At 39.8% G+C, this 17,114-nt stretch overlaps 1 protein-coding gene across 4 annotated transcripts in view; it reads left to right on the top strand.

Moving 5' to 3' along the window:
• Positions 1–17,114, top strand: part of LOC122556556 (gamma-aminobutyric acid receptor subunit alpha-1-like) — a 56,515-nt gene that overhangs the window by 19,727 nt on the left and 19,674 nt on the right. For all 4 annotated transcript variants that reach the window (XM_043703351.1, XM_043703350.1, XM_043703352.1 and 1 more), the window contains exons 7-8: positions 5,327–5,470; positions 8,183–8,335. In XM_043703351.1, the coding sequence (XP_043559286.1) occupies positions 5,327–5,470; positions 8,183–8,335 (297 nt within the window). The remainder of the gene's footprint in view (positions 1–5,326; positions 5,471–8,182; positions 8,336–17,114) is intronic.

The following is a 17,114-nucleotide window of genomic DNA, read 5'->3' as shown; positions in this document are numbered from 1 at the left end:
TTCCACATCCTTCTCCAAAGTAAACATTGATGAAAAATATTTGCTTAGTATCTCCCCCATCTCCTGTATAGATTTCAGTAAGGCGTTGGTTCCACGTATAGACTGCCTTGCGGCAGCCTGTTGTCTCCCTGGTTACCCTTTTGTCCTTAACATATTTGTAGAAACCCTTTGGATTTCCCTTAACCCTATTTTCCAAAGCTATCTCCCCTTTTTTCCCTCCTGATATCCCTTTTAACTATATTCCTACTGCCTTTTTACTCTTCTAGGGATTTACTTGCTCTCTGCTGTTTATACCTGACAAATCCTTCCTTCTTATTCTTGGAACCTTATTTTCTCTAGTCATCCAGGATCCGGTCTATCCTTTTCCATCATTATTTAAAAGCTAATAGAACTGGTGACATATTAGTCTTTTCAGAGAAGGACAAAGAAAATGTGAAGTAGAAAACCTGAAGCCCTCCATAAAGCAAGAAGCATCATTAATTAATAAAATTAATAAATTAATAAAACATTCATAACTGGAGGGAGTTTGAAACAATAGTGCAAATGGCAACGACTTGCCGTCAATCTGCTTTGAGTTTAAACACCTTCATGATGAGACAGGAGGGTGATGAACAGGAAAATAAAATTAAGCAAATCCTGAATTCTGGCTCCTTAACCTCATAGGACATCTAGTCCCATAAGGCCAAAGACAATGCGAGTTGCTGCATTTTGGGAGGGTGAGTCGTGGCAGGACTTGTACACTTGGTGGTGGGGTCCTGGGGAGTGTTGCTAAACAAAGAGACCTTGGAGTGCAAGTTCATAGCTCCTTGAAAATAAAGTCACAGGTAAATAGGATAGTGAAGAAGGTGTTTGATATGCTTTCCTTTATTAGTTGGAGTATTGAGTATACGAGTTTGGAGGTCATGTTGTGGCTGTAGAGATCATTGGTTAGGCCCCTTTTGGAATGTTGCACGGAAGTCTGATCTCCTTCCTATCGGAAGGATGTTGTGAAACTTGAGAGGGTTCAGAAAAGAATTACAAGGATGTTGCCAGGGTTAGAGAATTTGAGCTATGGGGAGAGGTTGAATAGGCTGGTGCTGCTTTCCCTGGAGTATCGGAGGTTGAGGGGTGATCTTTAGATTAGATTAGATTCCCTATAGTGTGGAAACAGGCCCTTCGGCCCAACAAGTCCACACCGACCCTCCGAAGAGCAACCATCCCAGACCCATTCCCTTACATTTACACCTGACTAATCCACCTAACACTACGGGCAACCCATAGTATGGTCAGTTCACCTAACCTGCACATTGTTAGACTGTGGGAGGAAACCGGAGCACCCGGAAGAAACCCACGCAGACACTGGGAGAATGTGCGAACTCCACACAGACAGTTGCCCGAGGTGGGAATTGAACCCGCTGTGAGGCAGCAGGGCTAACCACTGAGCCACCGTGCCACCCATTGTGTCACCGTGCGGCCCATCTTATCGAGATTTATTAAATCATGAGAGACATGGATAGGATAAATAGACAAAATCTTTTCCTGGAGTGAGGGAGTCCAGAGCTAGAGGGCATAGGTTTAGGGTGACAGGGGAAAGATATGAAAGAGGGGAACTTTTTGACGCAGAGGGTGGTACGTATATGGAATGATCTGCTGGAGGAAGTGGTGAAGGCTAGTACAATTACAATATTTAAAAGGCAAGAATAGGAAGTGTTTGAAGAGTTATGAGCCGGGTGCTGGCAAGTGGGACTAGATTAGGTTGGGATATCTGGTCAGCATGGATGAGTTGGACTGAAGGATCTGTTTCCATGCTGTACATTTCTGTGACTCTATTATTGAGTAGTATATTAGAAAATCAGGAGTCTAATTTTCAGTGGTGGTCTTAGTCATCAGCTGCAGGGCAAGTGTAGTCCTGCATCACCTCTTTACTGAAAAGCTTGCCTGATCTTGTATTATTTGAGCATTTAGTACGAGTCAATGGTAAGCCTTCATTCGGGATCAAGAGCATTGATAGTGAGGTCAATGGAGGCAGGAGATTGGGTGGTAATAATGTCATGAGACTTGTAATCTAGTAGCCCACCCCCATGCTTTGAAAATGTGGCTCAAATCCTATCATAGTTGAGTTAAAGGCAGTCTTTTTCACTTAGAGGTGTGGGAGTCTGAAACTTATTGCCTGAAAGGTTGTTTGAGTCAGAAACTCTTGTAACGTTTAAGTAGCACTTTGATATTCATTCCTGTTACTATAGCCTCCGGAGCTATGGGCCAAAAACTGGAAAACAGGATTAGTGTAGTCAGGTCTTTGTTGACTGCTCCAGAAACAATGAACCAAGTGGCCTAACACCTATAGAGAGAGAGTCAATGATTTATCATATGCAGGACATATGTTCAGATGCTGACCTGCTCACTTACACCACTTTGAGACAGCCACAACTGAGTTGGGCTGGTCATTTAACCAGAATTCCCTGGACTGGCTCACCAAAGTGTGTATTCTACCGAAAGCTTAAGTCAGGGTGTACACTAATGGCTGTGGAAGGAAAGTACTTCACGTGGAAGAACCTTTTGAGTTTTGGGAGAAAATTGTCTAGGCTTGCTGCACCTTGTGCAACTAAAAAAAAATTGTGCAGCTACCTTTGAAAGCAGGCACATAACAGACAGAGAAAGAAAATTAAAGGAATGGAAATCTCATGCCAACAACCTGTTGAAATTCAGTCACCTGTGGTATCCTCACCTATTTGTAGCAGCACTTTCTGGGTGCAGATTGGCTTTAGCTATCATCTGTATACACAGTGGAACCCTTTAAAAACATGAACATGCTCCTATTTGCCTTGAACAAATTTGGGCATCATGCATTTATGGAGGAGATGTGAATTGCTGTAATGGGTAGGTATGACTGAGTAAGTGTCATGATTTGAAGTTATTTAAATTTCAAGTTCTAAAACATGAAAGATGGTTCCAGTTGTCAGTGAAGGAGAACCAAAACCTTTGCTGGGCTGCAGTAATTGACACACCAACTGGTGTAGATTATGAAAATAGCAGCTATGTGTTCCTGAAAGTTCAGTTTTACTCAGTTTCAAAAGCTCCAAAACCAGTTCTCTCAGCAAAAAGTGACTGGTATGAGTTCACAATGTGATTGACAATTTTAGGAGGCTCTTAAAGGATTAGCTGTAGTTATGTGAGTTGTAATAAATATGTTTGATTATTCAGTGCTAGAATATTCAGTTTCTTATGTATTGTTAAAATAGAGACATTTTGTCAATGCTTTTTATCTGGTGCACATCAGGACAATTTTAAAGAATACAAGTTAAGGAGAAAATATTTACATTGTATGAGGGGAGGATACTGATTGTTTGTCAAGTAGAATCTGATTGGTAGGGGTATTGCTGGAGACAGTGCAGCAGTTAATGATGATTGACGGTTAACTTCAAGTAAAGATTTTTCAGATTTTAAACAAGGCACATTGAACTTGGATCAGTCATTGCAGTGAAAAATGAACCACTGAATGGTTCTCAGCATTTTGTTCTTTTATAGAGTCATAGGTTTATACAGCATGGAAACAAACCTTTTGATCCGACCAGTCCATACCGATCATAATCCCAACCTGAACTACTCCCACCCTCCTATACTTGGCCCATATCCCTCCAAACATTTCTTATTCATGTACCTATCTAAATATCTTTTAAACATTGTAACTGTACCCACATCCACCACTTCTTCTGAAAGTTCTTTGCACACATGAACCACTGGTTGTGTAAAAAAACATTGCCCTGTATGTCTTTTTAAATTTTTGTCTCCTCTTACCTTAAAAATATGCTCCTTAGTCTTGAAATCCTGCACTCGAGGGAAAAGAAATGTTGAAATAGGGAGAAACAGAAAGAACATATGCACACACTGCACTTCCTGCTGACATGTTTTCTAAATCCAAATTCAGTACTGAAGCTACCTGAATGAAGTAGGGATGATTAGGTTCTCTTTTCTAAAGAGTTTCAGTCTTCTCAGGGTGCAGCCGGTCACAAGTGGTGTTCTGCAAGGCTCGGTGTTGGGACCACAACTTTTCACTTTATACTTTAACTATGTAGATGAAGAAACTGAGGGCATTCTGGCTAAGTTTGCAGATGATACATAGATAGATAGAGGGACATGTAATAGCAAGAAGACGGGGAGGCTGCAGAAGGATTTGGAAAGTTAGGAGAGTGGGCAAAGTGGAGATGGAGTAAAATGTAGGAAAGCATAAAATCATGCACTTTGGGGAGGAAGAATAGAGGCACGGACTATTTCCTAAATGGGGAATGAATTCAGAAGTCTGAAGTGCTAAAAGACTTGTGAGCTCTAGTCCAAAATTCTCTCAAGGTAATCTTGCAGATTCTGTAGCTAGGAAGGCAAATGCAATGATGCCATTTATTTTGAGAGGACTTGAATATAAAAGTAGTGATGTACTTCTGAGGCTCTTTAAGGCTCTGGCGAGGTTACATTTGGAGTATTATGTGCAGTTTTGAGTTCCAGATCTCAGGAAGAATATACTTGCCCTGGACTGTATTCAGAGGAGATTCATAAGTTTTTCATTCCTAGGACCATTCTTAACATATGAGGAACAGTTGACAATTCTGGGTCTAAACTCAATGGAGTTTAGAAGGATGAAAGGGCATCTAATTGAAACTTACAGAATACAGAATGGCCTGGACAGAGTGGATGTTGGGAAGATGATTCCATTGTTAGGAGAGACTAGGACCTAAGGGCACAGCCTTAGAATAAAGGGAAGACCTTTTAGAGCCGAGTTAAGGAGAAACCTCTTCAGCCAGAGAGTGGTGATTCTATGGAATTCACTGCCACAGAAGGCTATGGAGGCCATGTCATTGAGTATATTTAAGACTGAGATTGATAAGTTCTTGATTGTCCACGGGATTCAATGGTTATGGGGAGAAGGCGGGTGAATGGGGATGAGAAATTTATCAGCCATGATTGAATGATGGAGCAGACTGAACAGCTGAATGGCCTAACTCCTGCTCCTATGCCTAATGGTTTTATGGTACTCTGACACTGATTCCAAATTTATACTATAACTTCAATATAATTGCTAATTAAAACAATATGCACTATGCTGCTGTTATATCTATCAGTATACTCTTTTCTGTTATCTATTTGGGAAGTCCCTCATTTGTGTTTAGCTGCTCTTTAAGTGTCTGGTATAAATTGGTGTGGGGAAACAAGAAACTGTTGAGTTGTGACAGATCATGTGAATTAGCCAGTGGACTACATTATTACAATTGTCAACTGTGCAAATTTAGCTTTTGTGCATTCACATGTTATGAGAAACTCTGTAATTAACCTTTTTCATCTTTTGTTACCAAAATAGATGCATACACAACATCAGAGGTCATGTACACGTGGACACACGGAGCTTCCCAATCAGTTGTTGTAGCTGAAGATGGCTCCCGTCTGAATCAATATGACTTAATGGGACAAAGCGTGGGGACAGTCATTATTAAATCCAGTACAGGTTTGTATTTACTTGTTCTTTTCACTGGTCTTTGTGTGATTTAATTTCTGTTTTTAAAAGTTATATTGAAAGAGTGAAAATGAATAGTACCTCCTCTTCAGAATCCTAGCAACACAGAACATGCATATTCAGTCATATTATAAACAGGAGTCATATAATTATTCAGGAACGTTATATGCTTATTCAGTAACACAGTCTTTATACTAATAACATAACTTGCCTATGAGCTTACGTCTGTAAATGCAGAAGTCCTTCTAATCTGACCATCACAATCTAGTGCAATGAAAGCTTGATACAATATACTTTCGTTTATGACTCCGAGAAGCCCTCATAAATGTTTAATAAAATTCATTATGAACCAAGATATTGGCTGAAAAATTCCAATCAACTTAAAATTACTTTTTGCTGACTTCTGCACTGAAGATTCCTGGATAGTAGCCTTCTGACTTCTACCTGTCCAGGTATTATCAAATCTACCAGCAGGGAAGATCGTTGTCAGAACCATGCAACTTTTATTGCACCATGAAGGGTGGGGAGCATGGGCAGCGGGATTCAGGTCCATGGATCAGGATGTCAGGTCAAGTTAGGTGGTGGTTGAGTTGAGGAGGTTGGGTCGATGAATTATGGTGGGTGTCAAATTGGATAGGGAGGTTAAGTCAGAAATGTACAGAGTTGGGTTAAGTTGGTCGTGGGGATGCGGGATGGGTGGCAGGGTATTCGCCATACATTGTAGTATTGAGAGGATGTGGGTTGAGTCAGTGGTCAGGATGGGATGGGTGTAGTCTCGGATTGGTTTGGGCTGTGGTTTGTTGTTGGGGTGGGTGGGTTCATCTCAGTAGGACAAGATAGGTTGGGCTGGGCATTGGCAGTCACATTGGGGTGCTGGGGTCAAGAGTGGGTGCTGGTTTGTGTCTGGTGAGGTCAGGTCGGAGAGGCTGAGGGGAAGTTTGGCAGGTGTTGGATCAAATTAGGGGTGGGTATCAGGTTGCAGTAATGGGAGTTACATGTAAATGTAAGTTCAGGTTAGTCCATATGGGGCGTTGGGGTGGGATCTAGGGATGAGGTGGATGTTGGGGAAGTGCCACTTCCAAGAATGTCAAGGGTTGAGGACTATGGTAGCTAGCAGGAATGATGATACTTTCCAAATTTTCTCAAATTGTGGAACAGCATCAACCAAATCCACTTGCTAAATTTAACATGAAATGAATGTAAAATCAAGAGATGTGCAACACTCACTTTCACCAGCCATAACTGAGGATGTTGCTTGGGTCATCGTCCATTTGGTAACACGGTTATTGAACTAATACAAACTTCAAAGTTTGTCATTTTCCACTCTGTGTTTAGTACAAGCAAATTCAATAATTAAAACAAGCTTATAGATATTACATTCAGCAGCGATCACATTGACAATAACAGGATAATCTGAGCTGAGTGACTGATTGAGATGAAGAAAAGATCAAGTGGCAGATATGTTAAATGTGAACTCGATTGGCATTTAAAATCATTATATTATTAAACAGTTTGACATCACTCAGTTCTGATATATGTGACATTTTCAGTACATCTTACTGTTCAGTCCCATTTACCTACTGCTTTCTATGGTTGACAATACTCTAATTATTAGCCGAGCATAAAGATGCCAGAACAGCAGAATGTTGAAGCAAAATCTGACATTGTCAAATCCCACTGCACTGGGATCTTTCAATTTCAGAAATCAAGCTCCAGATATAAATATCTGATATAAAGTAGTGATCCTATCTTGGGTGCATTAACTCACTGTATTTCCAGATTATCAATGTGCAGTATATTTCAGAAACATTGTAGAACATTTTTAGAAAAAGGTGTTAGAAATAAAAGAAAAGCTTGCTTTTGTAGGTAGTAGGATGTCCCAAACGATTTCACAACCAATTAAATAAATTTGAAATGTGGTCACTGCAGTGGGTTGGAATCACATTAGTCAGTTGGCTCTCAGCAAGTCCTCACGGACAATATTATGATATTAACCAGATAATCTGTTCAGTAGAGTTAGTTGATGAATAAATAGCAGTCAGAACATTGGAAGAACTCCCTTGCACCTCTTAAAAATAGTAGCATTGATTTATAGCATTCATCTGAGAGGGTAGATCAGTTCTCAATTAAAATCTTTTCTGAAAGATGGCACAATCAACAGAGCCAAGTGTCATCAAGACATTGTACTCAATTATCTGAAGCTGCCCTTCAACTTACACCTTGTGATTCACATGTGAGAGTGCAATTTCTTCAGCCACAACTGGCAGCTAAGATGTATAGATGGGGGATATAGAATACCCAATCTAACCTGTGAGTTAGCTTTTCAGAACCCAAAATGTTTATTTGGGTTCACAAATAATTCATTTATTTATGTAGCACTTTTGTATATATTCTGCTCTTTATATTATAGATAAATGTATTATATAAATTTTATACTGTAAGTATTTTAATATTTTCTACACGTGATCTTTCTGATTGAATTTACAGTTATAATAATGAGACTGAACATTTATAGCATTGTTAGCCTTAATTATATTACAATTTAAAAGATATTTTATTTAAATGGAACATTTTATGTCTACCAAATTGATAGTTTATGTGAAGGAACAACCTACGCTTGCTATTACTGAGCAATAATGTCTGTGTGGGGGGGAGTTATTTTGTCTCTTATATTGTTAAAATTCTGTGTTTTATACTTTCTAGGTGAATATGTTGTTATGACTGCTCATTTTCACTTGAAGAGAAAAATTGGCTACTTTGTAATTCAAACATACTTACCATGCATCATGACAGTTATTCTCTCCCAAGTATCATTCTGGTTAAACAGGGAGTCTGTCCCTGCAAGAACTGTCTTTGGTGAGTTGTTTCTAAAAACCTGCCAACAAACAGATTGAATATCTTTTTATTCAAATATTTTCCAAATACTTGAATGTTTATCTTAAGTTATATCAAGATAAGTTTAATCAAAAATTTTTTATGTTCTTATTTTTAAAAAAACATTCTACTTCTCATGGTAAAAAATTATAACTATACATGTAATGTCAATTTTAATCAATTCTATAGAAGTTGCGACCCCATTTTACAAAGTGCATTTGTTTCTCATGATACTGTTCCTTTTTTACTGAGTTGCATTATTATTTATTTGTTAATATCTTCGTGCTATGGATTAGAATAAATAAGAACTCGGTTAAGACATGCTCAAGCTCAGCACTTGTCCAAACCTTTAGCACAAAACCAGCACAAATTTGACTGCAGTCACATTTCTCGACTGACTCAGCAATCATAATTCAAAGGGTGTGTCATTATGATGTGACGCGTTTCGAAGTTAATTGGTCATACCTTAGGATTGCATTTAACCTCTGATGGATCTATCTTGACTCACTGAAAGTAAAAACCACAAGGGGAATTTCTTGAATTTTTATTGCTGACAGGAGCACAGGCCGGACAGTTGTGTAGATTGTGGGTCTACTGGCTTTGGTTTACTGCCTTTCAAAATGGAATTAAGGACAGTGTACACACAGATTCCCAACCTGAGCAACCAGTGGATAAGATTTTACGTCATTCATGAAAGTCTCGTAAATGACTCCTACAAATGAAGATTATTTTACCTTTGATTCACACCCAACTTTAGCGTAACAATTCTTGCTTCAATGAGCACATGAAAGTCACCGGCAAACATATGTTTGTAAGGGGATAAAATACTTAATTGCTGAAAAGTTTGAATTTAGCTTGGATAATATCTCACTAAACTTTAATATATTAATGAGTTAAAATTTCTGTGGTCCTACTTATTTCTGTCCAAGTAACCTAAATAGACTCACCTTCTCCCTCACTTTCATCCACCTATTGCTTTCTCAGCTACCTTTCCCCAAACCCCAAATCCTCCCATTTATCTCTCAGCCCCGACCCACAAGCGTCATCCCTGATGAAGGGCTTATGCCCGAAACATCAATTCTGCTGCTTCTCGGATGCTGCCTGACCTGCTGTGCTTTTCCAGCACCACACTCTCAACTCTGATCTCTAGTCCTCACTTTCTCCTGCTAGCCTAGAGATGCTGAGAAATATTTCATCCAGTTAGGTTTAGTTAAGCTATTTACATAGTAGCACATTTTGAAGAGCAGATTATTCAAATCAAATTTAAATGTAAAACAGAATTTTGATAATGGGGTCCTGATGCAGGATTAATAAAATGTATAAAGAAGGAAAATAGATAACGGAATAAATAAATAAATAAATTAAAATATATTAAGGATGCCAGGACAAGTGATGTGTCATGGCTGCAGCATGTGGGAGCTTCTGGGTGCAAATATATTCCATGCAAATGCACTTGCAGTCAATGTTTGCTGCTTACACAGCTTTGGTTCAGAGTTTATGAGCTGGAGGCTAAACTACAGAAGCTGCAACACATCAAGAAGGGGAAAAGTTATATGGTTGTTTTATACCAGGAGGCAGTGACATCCCTTTGGACATGATTGGGTCTCTAGTCTTAGAAAGGAGGTTTGACTGCAAGGGAGGGAGGTAAGGAAACCTAAATGGTAAGGATGAAGTAGCCTCAGCCTTCGAAATTGCCCAACAGGTTTGAGGTTCTTTCTGCTTGTTTGGATAAGAGTGAGGACTGCAGCTTTGATGAACTAACTGACCATGGCACCATATTGTAGGAATACATTCAAATGGAGAGTTTGGAAAGAAATGTAGCAACAATAGGTTGCAAAATAGTCAGATGGGTTGATGTAGGTCTCAGCAGCAAAGAGTAAGAGTTCAGAAGGCGGTGTTCTTTGCCTAGTCCAAGCTTCAGGAGATACGATCAGAACTGGAGAGGACCTTCAGTAGCAGGGATATCCAATTATTTGTAATCCATGTAGTTACCAATGATATAGAACAAGGATACTGCATTGTCAGTAGGAGAAGCTAGGCACCATACTAAGAAACAATCTCAAAGTAATAATTTCTGGATTATTACCTGGGCCCTAGGAAATATTTCATAGGGAGAACAAGATTCGAGAAATGAATACATGGCTGAAAGATAGGTGTGGTAGGAGTGGGTGAAACTTTGTGGGGCACTATCACCAGTACTAGGAAATGTTTAATGTTAGGATGGTCTCAACCTGATGCATGCTGGGACTGGTGTGTAAAAAAAAAGTAGAGAGGCAAATCAACTAAATACTGGAGGCAAGGAGTCAAATTTAGAAAGATGTGATAAATCAAAGAGTAGAGACACAGAGAAAGTTATTAATAAGGGAAATGAAAAACAGACTGCGGCAGGATGGGATAGGTATCACACACCTAAAAGAAAATCAACAGATAAGGCTAGAAGTTAGAAAAATAATAAAAGGATGTAGCAGAAAGATCTGTGCCTAAATGTACATAACACTCAAAATAAAAGAGATGAAGTGAGAGTGCAAATCGAAATAATATGTAAGGTCTAATAACCATGCTCGAAAGATGGCTTCAGAATGTCATAGATTCGATCCTGAATATTGAAAGGTGAAAAACATTTAGGAAGGACAGGAAGTGAGGAAAAGGTAGAAGGATGTTTCTTTTACTTATTTAGTTAATTAATTAATTATCATAATAGAAAGTGATGACCTAAATAATGAAGGGAGTGCAATGAAGGCTTACCAGATTGGTTCCTTGGATGGTCAAACTGACCTATAAAGAGAGACTGATACTCACTGAAGTTTAAAGGAATGGTTGAAGATCTCAGAAAATACTACATAACTCTAGCAAGTCTAGACAGGGTAAAAAGAAGGAAGGATGTTCCTCAAGACTGGGATGTTCAGAACTATGGGTCACAGTCTAAGAATACAGGGTAGACCATTTAGGACTGAGATGAGGAGGAATTACTTCACCCAGAGAGAGGGAGCCTGTGGCATTCTCTGTTATAGAAAATGGTTGAAGCCAAAACATGAACCTTTTCAAGAAGGAAATAGATTTAGTTTTTAGGGATAAAGGATTCAAAGGGTATGGTGTGAAAAGAGGAACCGTCTGTCAAGTTGGATGATCAGCCACGATCATATTGAATGGCAGAAAAGGTTTGAAGGGCTGAATGGCCTATTCCTATTTTCTGTGTAAGTTCAAGAAAGTAGTTTGGGTGATATGAGGCAAGAAATCACTTCCTGGAGTAGTGTATTGGCCCCCTACCTGAAATCCCATGGTAGGAGAGAGTATAAAAGAAGAAATGATGTGAGCTTGTTAGAAAAGTATAGTGACAGTCATGGGGGATTCTAATTTCCATAAAGTTGGAGAAGTCAGATTGGGTAAAGGTAGCCTAAGTAAGGAATTTATAGAATTATTTTGGGATAGTTTCATAGAATAGCACATTCTGAAGAAACTAAAAAGCAACCTATACTAGACCTGGTTTAGAATGCACTATATATATAATATATATATAATAATATATTCCAACAAGAAAAAAATTTCAAGTGGAGGAGCCACCATTTCTGGTAAACTAAAAAAGTTAAAGATTGTGCCAATCCTTTTTAAAAAATACCCATCAATAGATAGGACAGAATATTAAAAAAAGCATAGAATGACTGCAAGATTAGTAAGGTGTGAAATCTCAGAGAATGAGAGAAAGGTAGTAAGAAATGTAAAAGCATGGTAAAAGTTTCAACAAATACTGTATTTAAAAAAGCAAATCATTACATTGGCCCTATAGAAACGGGTGCAGGAAATTCATCATGGATATGGTTGATGAATTGAACAGATATTTTGCATTAGTTTTCAGTACCGAAGATATAAGTAACATCCAGAAGCAGCTTGAGATCTAGAATTGGAAGGGAGTGAGGAACTCGAAAATTACAATCACCAAAGAAGTGGTACTGAGCAAATTGTCAGAGCTGCAGGCTGATCACTCACTGGGTCCTGATGAGCTTCATCTGAGGGTCTGAAAAGAAGTGGCCAATGAAATAATTTTTGAGTTGTTTAAATTTTCTAAATTCCCTTGATTTGGGGAAAGTTGTGTTGGATTGGAGAATAGCAAATATGACTGCTTTATTCATAAAGGGAGTGAGACAGAAAGTAGGAAATTACAGGTCACAGGAAGGATGTTAAAGCTATTGTTAAAGATGTTAAAGCAGGGCATTTTGGAAAATTCAAAGCACTCTATTTGGGCTTATGAAAAGGAAATCCTAGGCAGAATGTTTCCATTTGCAGTTAAAGGATTTTGTTGAATGCCATTGATGTTGGCTGTTCTGCCAGGGCTCTGAGTGACTTTTCCCAATTAATCATCTGCTCTGAATCTCATTATTTATGGTACCATGTCTTCAGTGCCTTTTTGAGAAAAATCTCACAACAGGAGAAGCATAAGCACTTACCACTGCTGGGACCTTCTGTCTTTTGCACACCTGTCACCATGTTAAAAGCCCAGTTGCAAATAAGAGCTGGCCCTCCTACTGTGCCACTCAAATGTGATGGCCCAGAGACATTTGCTGCCTACTTCATGGACTGTGAACTGAAAGTGCTGATGGACAAGGTGGAGGAGACAAGGTCTGTTCTTTTTTTGTGGGCTGCCACAAGAGGCCACACCCACAAACCTAGCCAGCCTGGACCTAAATAGCTGCCCAGGTCAGTGCTGTGCCATGGGCAAGTTGAGATGTCAAGCAGTGAGAGAAAGTTAATGATCTGCACTTTGCAAGGATAAGTTCCACCTTCTTCACTCTGCTACCTTCCATTCAAAGGGCCACCACTTACTCTAACTCTGCTACTACACCTCTGACCAAGGCTCATGGACTACAACTCTCACTATTGCATGCATCATGTGCACTGAACGGCTTTCAAGCCTTTCATCCTTCCAACTTAATAAGCCTTACTGCCTTCTCACTGAGCCACAGTACCAGATTCCTCATGAGATGACATTCTTGAAATATCCCAGAGAGGAACAATTGTGTGGGTCAGAGAGATCTAAATGAGAAACCAATCTAGTAAAGTTTTTCTTGCTCTGCTGAATTGTACTCCCATTACCACCAGTTCTAATTCATCCTGCACAAGTGTTTATCCTTGTAGACAACTGCAGGCATTAATAGCACCCAATGAACCTTGAATAAGAGGATTCTCGTGTTGGAGACACACAACTCCACCACCACCTCTTGAGAAGGAAGCCACTAAATCCTCAGATGATGTTTCCGAAAGGCATTCACCTGCACCCTCCATCAGTTTAGAGTTGTTTCACCTTGCACTTCAGTGGGTATGCTTTCTAGTTTAGACTCAGGAGCAATAATCCAATGAGTACATCACTGACATGTCTCTATAGCTGGCTATGAAAGAATCAGCCCAGGTCTCTGACACTATGAGAACTGTTGGAGACTAGAAACCTGTTAAACCTCAGGCTAAAGACAAATCTGATAGGTTTGGCCTTTAATGACTTTGACATAATGCACAGGAATCGCTGGCAGCAATTTTGCCTGAAAAAGTCAGTAAACTAATTTGAAGGATGGATAGGCCCACCAATATTATCAGCATTGTGCTGGCTCCATGTTTTGTATCTAACTGCCTCCATGTAGGAGCTGGTGGCTGCTGTGAAGACCTAGATTCAATACAGTCTGTGTCCACTATTTATATGCACAGACCTTCACTCTTTTAAAAGCAAAGTACTGTGGATGATGGAAATTTGAAATGAACATAGAAAGTGCTGGAGAAACTCAGGGACAGGTTGGACCGAAGGGTCTGTTTCCATGCTGTACATCTCTATGACTGGCAGCATCTGTGGAGAGTGAAAAACACAGTTAATATTTCAATAAGTCTTCTTCGGAAATCTTGAGCTACAGAATAGTCTCCCTCAACCCATCTGTGGAAATCAGAACAGAGTATCGATTATGATAAGATGGCGAGAACAGAAAACTTACTGAAGTCATTGGCGCATTATTATAAATAACCTTTTGCTTCCGTAAAAATATCTTCACTTGGACCATGTCTATTCTAGTGTAATTTTCATTGTTGTACCTTGTTAATTCACACCCATGTGAGAGATAAGCAGCCTCTTCAGATGTTCCAAGGATGAGAGACGTTGTAATGGTCAAGCATTTCTCAATTCTCACAAGCACCCAACTCCTTGACTGCTGATACCCTTAGATATCTTGAATTGTGGCACTGAGCACTGGAGCCAAGGCATTGCACATTGATAAGGACAACTCCAAGGCTAAATGCAGTGTGCAAGGATTATGTTAGGCAAAAGTGAGGACTGCAGATGCTGGAAATCAGAGTTTAGGTTAGAATGGTGCTGGAAAAGCATAGCAGGTCAGGCAGCATCCGAGGAGCAGGAAAATTGGCGTTTCGGGCAAAAGCCCTTCATCAGGATGAAGGGCTTTGGGCCGAAACGTCGATTTTCCTGCTCCTTGGATGCTGCCAAGGATTATGTTAGGACCTTGCTTGTACACCCCGTTCTACACTTTTACCTACCTTGAGAGTGACCACATAGGATAATATGATCATTCCTTACATCATTTTATATGAGCTTGTCAAGGAACTACGCTGCAGTTTAATGCTGGGAGATGTACAATGGACAGTTCACATGTACATTCGCCCTCATAGTGCATTGTCTGCTGAGAAAAGCTGTACAAAACACTGCCACTTGCAGGTTCAAAGCTGTCCCTCAGGATATTCCAGCATTTCAGGATAATTTAACAGTCTGCAGGCACTTTGAAACATTAAAGTTTACTAATGATGGAAGAGTCAAAAGGAGATTTGTCAAACTACCTCTCAAACTACTGGCCATCATGAGACACTTAACTGCATTACACTCAGATATGGTATGCTCACTGAAGTCTTAAGAGCTGCCTAACCTTATTGTCATCCATTTTAAATCATTGAACAATAACTGCTTATTCCCAAATGGTGATTAGGATGTGTAATGTGTAGGTACTTTAAAATAGCCAAACATATCAAATATACAAGTCAAAGACTGGAAAAGTAATACATATTAACTGTACTAAGTGGTGACTGCTTGCCAGAAAGATAAACAGTTAAACCATTATAGACCCAGCTCATTCAATCTGGAAATGAGTTTCAGTGAGGTTATCTTGGACTGCTCAAGTTCAAAGTTGCACTGCACTGCCATGCTGTTTTGGATGGCTCTTCTGCTCAACCTTTGAACCTCTCATCTTCATCCTAAGAAGACTGTGGTAGATCACACATTTTATCAGCATCAGGATCTACCTTTATTGCCTCCAATAGTGACATGACACATCCTTTCTGGGCTAGAGTACAAAATCCCACTGAAGCGGTCCATGCATGAGATCTCATCTTACGGTGGCTTATGTCTGTTCCATTGTGGTTGGGTGGAACCATGAGTAGCATTATACTTTTGATCTGAAATTGTTTGAGGGTTTTGTGAAGGTGCCATGAGTTATGTTGAGTGGAGGCACCTCTTGTCTCCCAGTAGCCATCCCTGTATAGCATGAGGACATTGCAAGGCTACAGAAACCTGTGAGTTCTCTAGTATGTAAAGAGTTATGGCAGATCCCAAGATATTTAGCACACACCTCCAAAAGTTGGATGGATGGCCGTAGATAATTTGAGCAGTGATGTATTGAGCAGTATTGAAAACCTTTTCAATAATGAACTTTGCAGGTTGGTGATACTGCACTCTCAAAGCAACATGAGTTCAGTCTAAGAGTGTCCTGAACCTGGGGAAAGCCAGTCATGCTGGAATATCCCATTGCATGAACTGCATAACTCTCCTCTTCATGAGGAAAGGAAATGAAAAGCTGTAAGATGGAGAAATGTCTTCTGTTATCTTTCAGGATGCATTATGAGTTGAGGATTAGGAACCACGACACAGGTACCCAGGTATTTCTTGAAACAAGCTAGTATCATAAAAATTCAGGGCAACTGTGATCTTTACAACTACTGAGATGTGACTGCCACTCAATTCTACTGAGTACAAATCCTGCTGCAGCAGATGACAGTTTGATGATGATGACTGGGAATCTTTAATTGGTGCTCTGCATGTATTAGCCAGAGTTGCTGTGATCTGTTGAACACCTCTGTTTCCCAACCCACCTCAATTGTAGAACCTCCAGTCTCCTCTTATTCACAATCAGCTTCATTATGCTAGCTCCATTGCCTCCTACCATGGTCACCATTCTACCATGTGTCCCTGTGACCTAGCAGAAATGTGCAAGTCATGTGTGTCCCTCAACTCCAAAGTAAAGGATTGAAGGCTAAAATGGTGTGCAAGTTTATCCGAGAACAACAGTAGTGATGTGCTGAGGCTAGTGGTGAACTTTAGTGAATGTAAGGTTGTGCAATATGATTGCTAAGGAGCATGCAGGGACACTTGTTGTGAAGAACCAGTTGCTTGATTGTCAGGACAGACATTCAGTGAGCTGCTGCCACCAGGTACCTGTTCTGATCAACACATCAGGAATTTGAGCCATTCCGTTTCTCAAGGATGGAGAGGAGAGTTGGAAGTGGTCCATAAATAAGACAAGTTGGGATATTAATGAGTTGCAAATACATGGAAGTAATGCCTTTGACAAGACCCTGAGGACGCCATTTCAGGCTTAAGATGAAAAGCCACAAAAGATTTTATCACATTAAAATTCTTATTTTTTTCATTTTGTCTGTATTTTCCCATCTTTCTCAACGTAGCTAATGGCACAGCAGGGAAGGGAAAATTCCACCTCTGTTTAACCAA

Source organism: Chiloscyllium plagiosum, chromosome 14 (genome assembly GCF_004010195.1).
Source record: "Chiloscyllium plagiosum isolate BGI_BamShark_2017 chromosome 14, ASM401019v2, whole genome shotgun sequence".
In the NCBI taxonomy this organism is placed as follows: domain Eukaryota; kingdom Metazoa; phylum Chordata; class Chondrichthyes; order Orectolobiformes; family Hemiscylliidae; genus Chiloscyllium; species Chiloscyllium plagiosum.
Note: the sequence above shows the minus strand (reverse complement) of the source record. Positions and strands in the feature narration are given on the sequence as shown.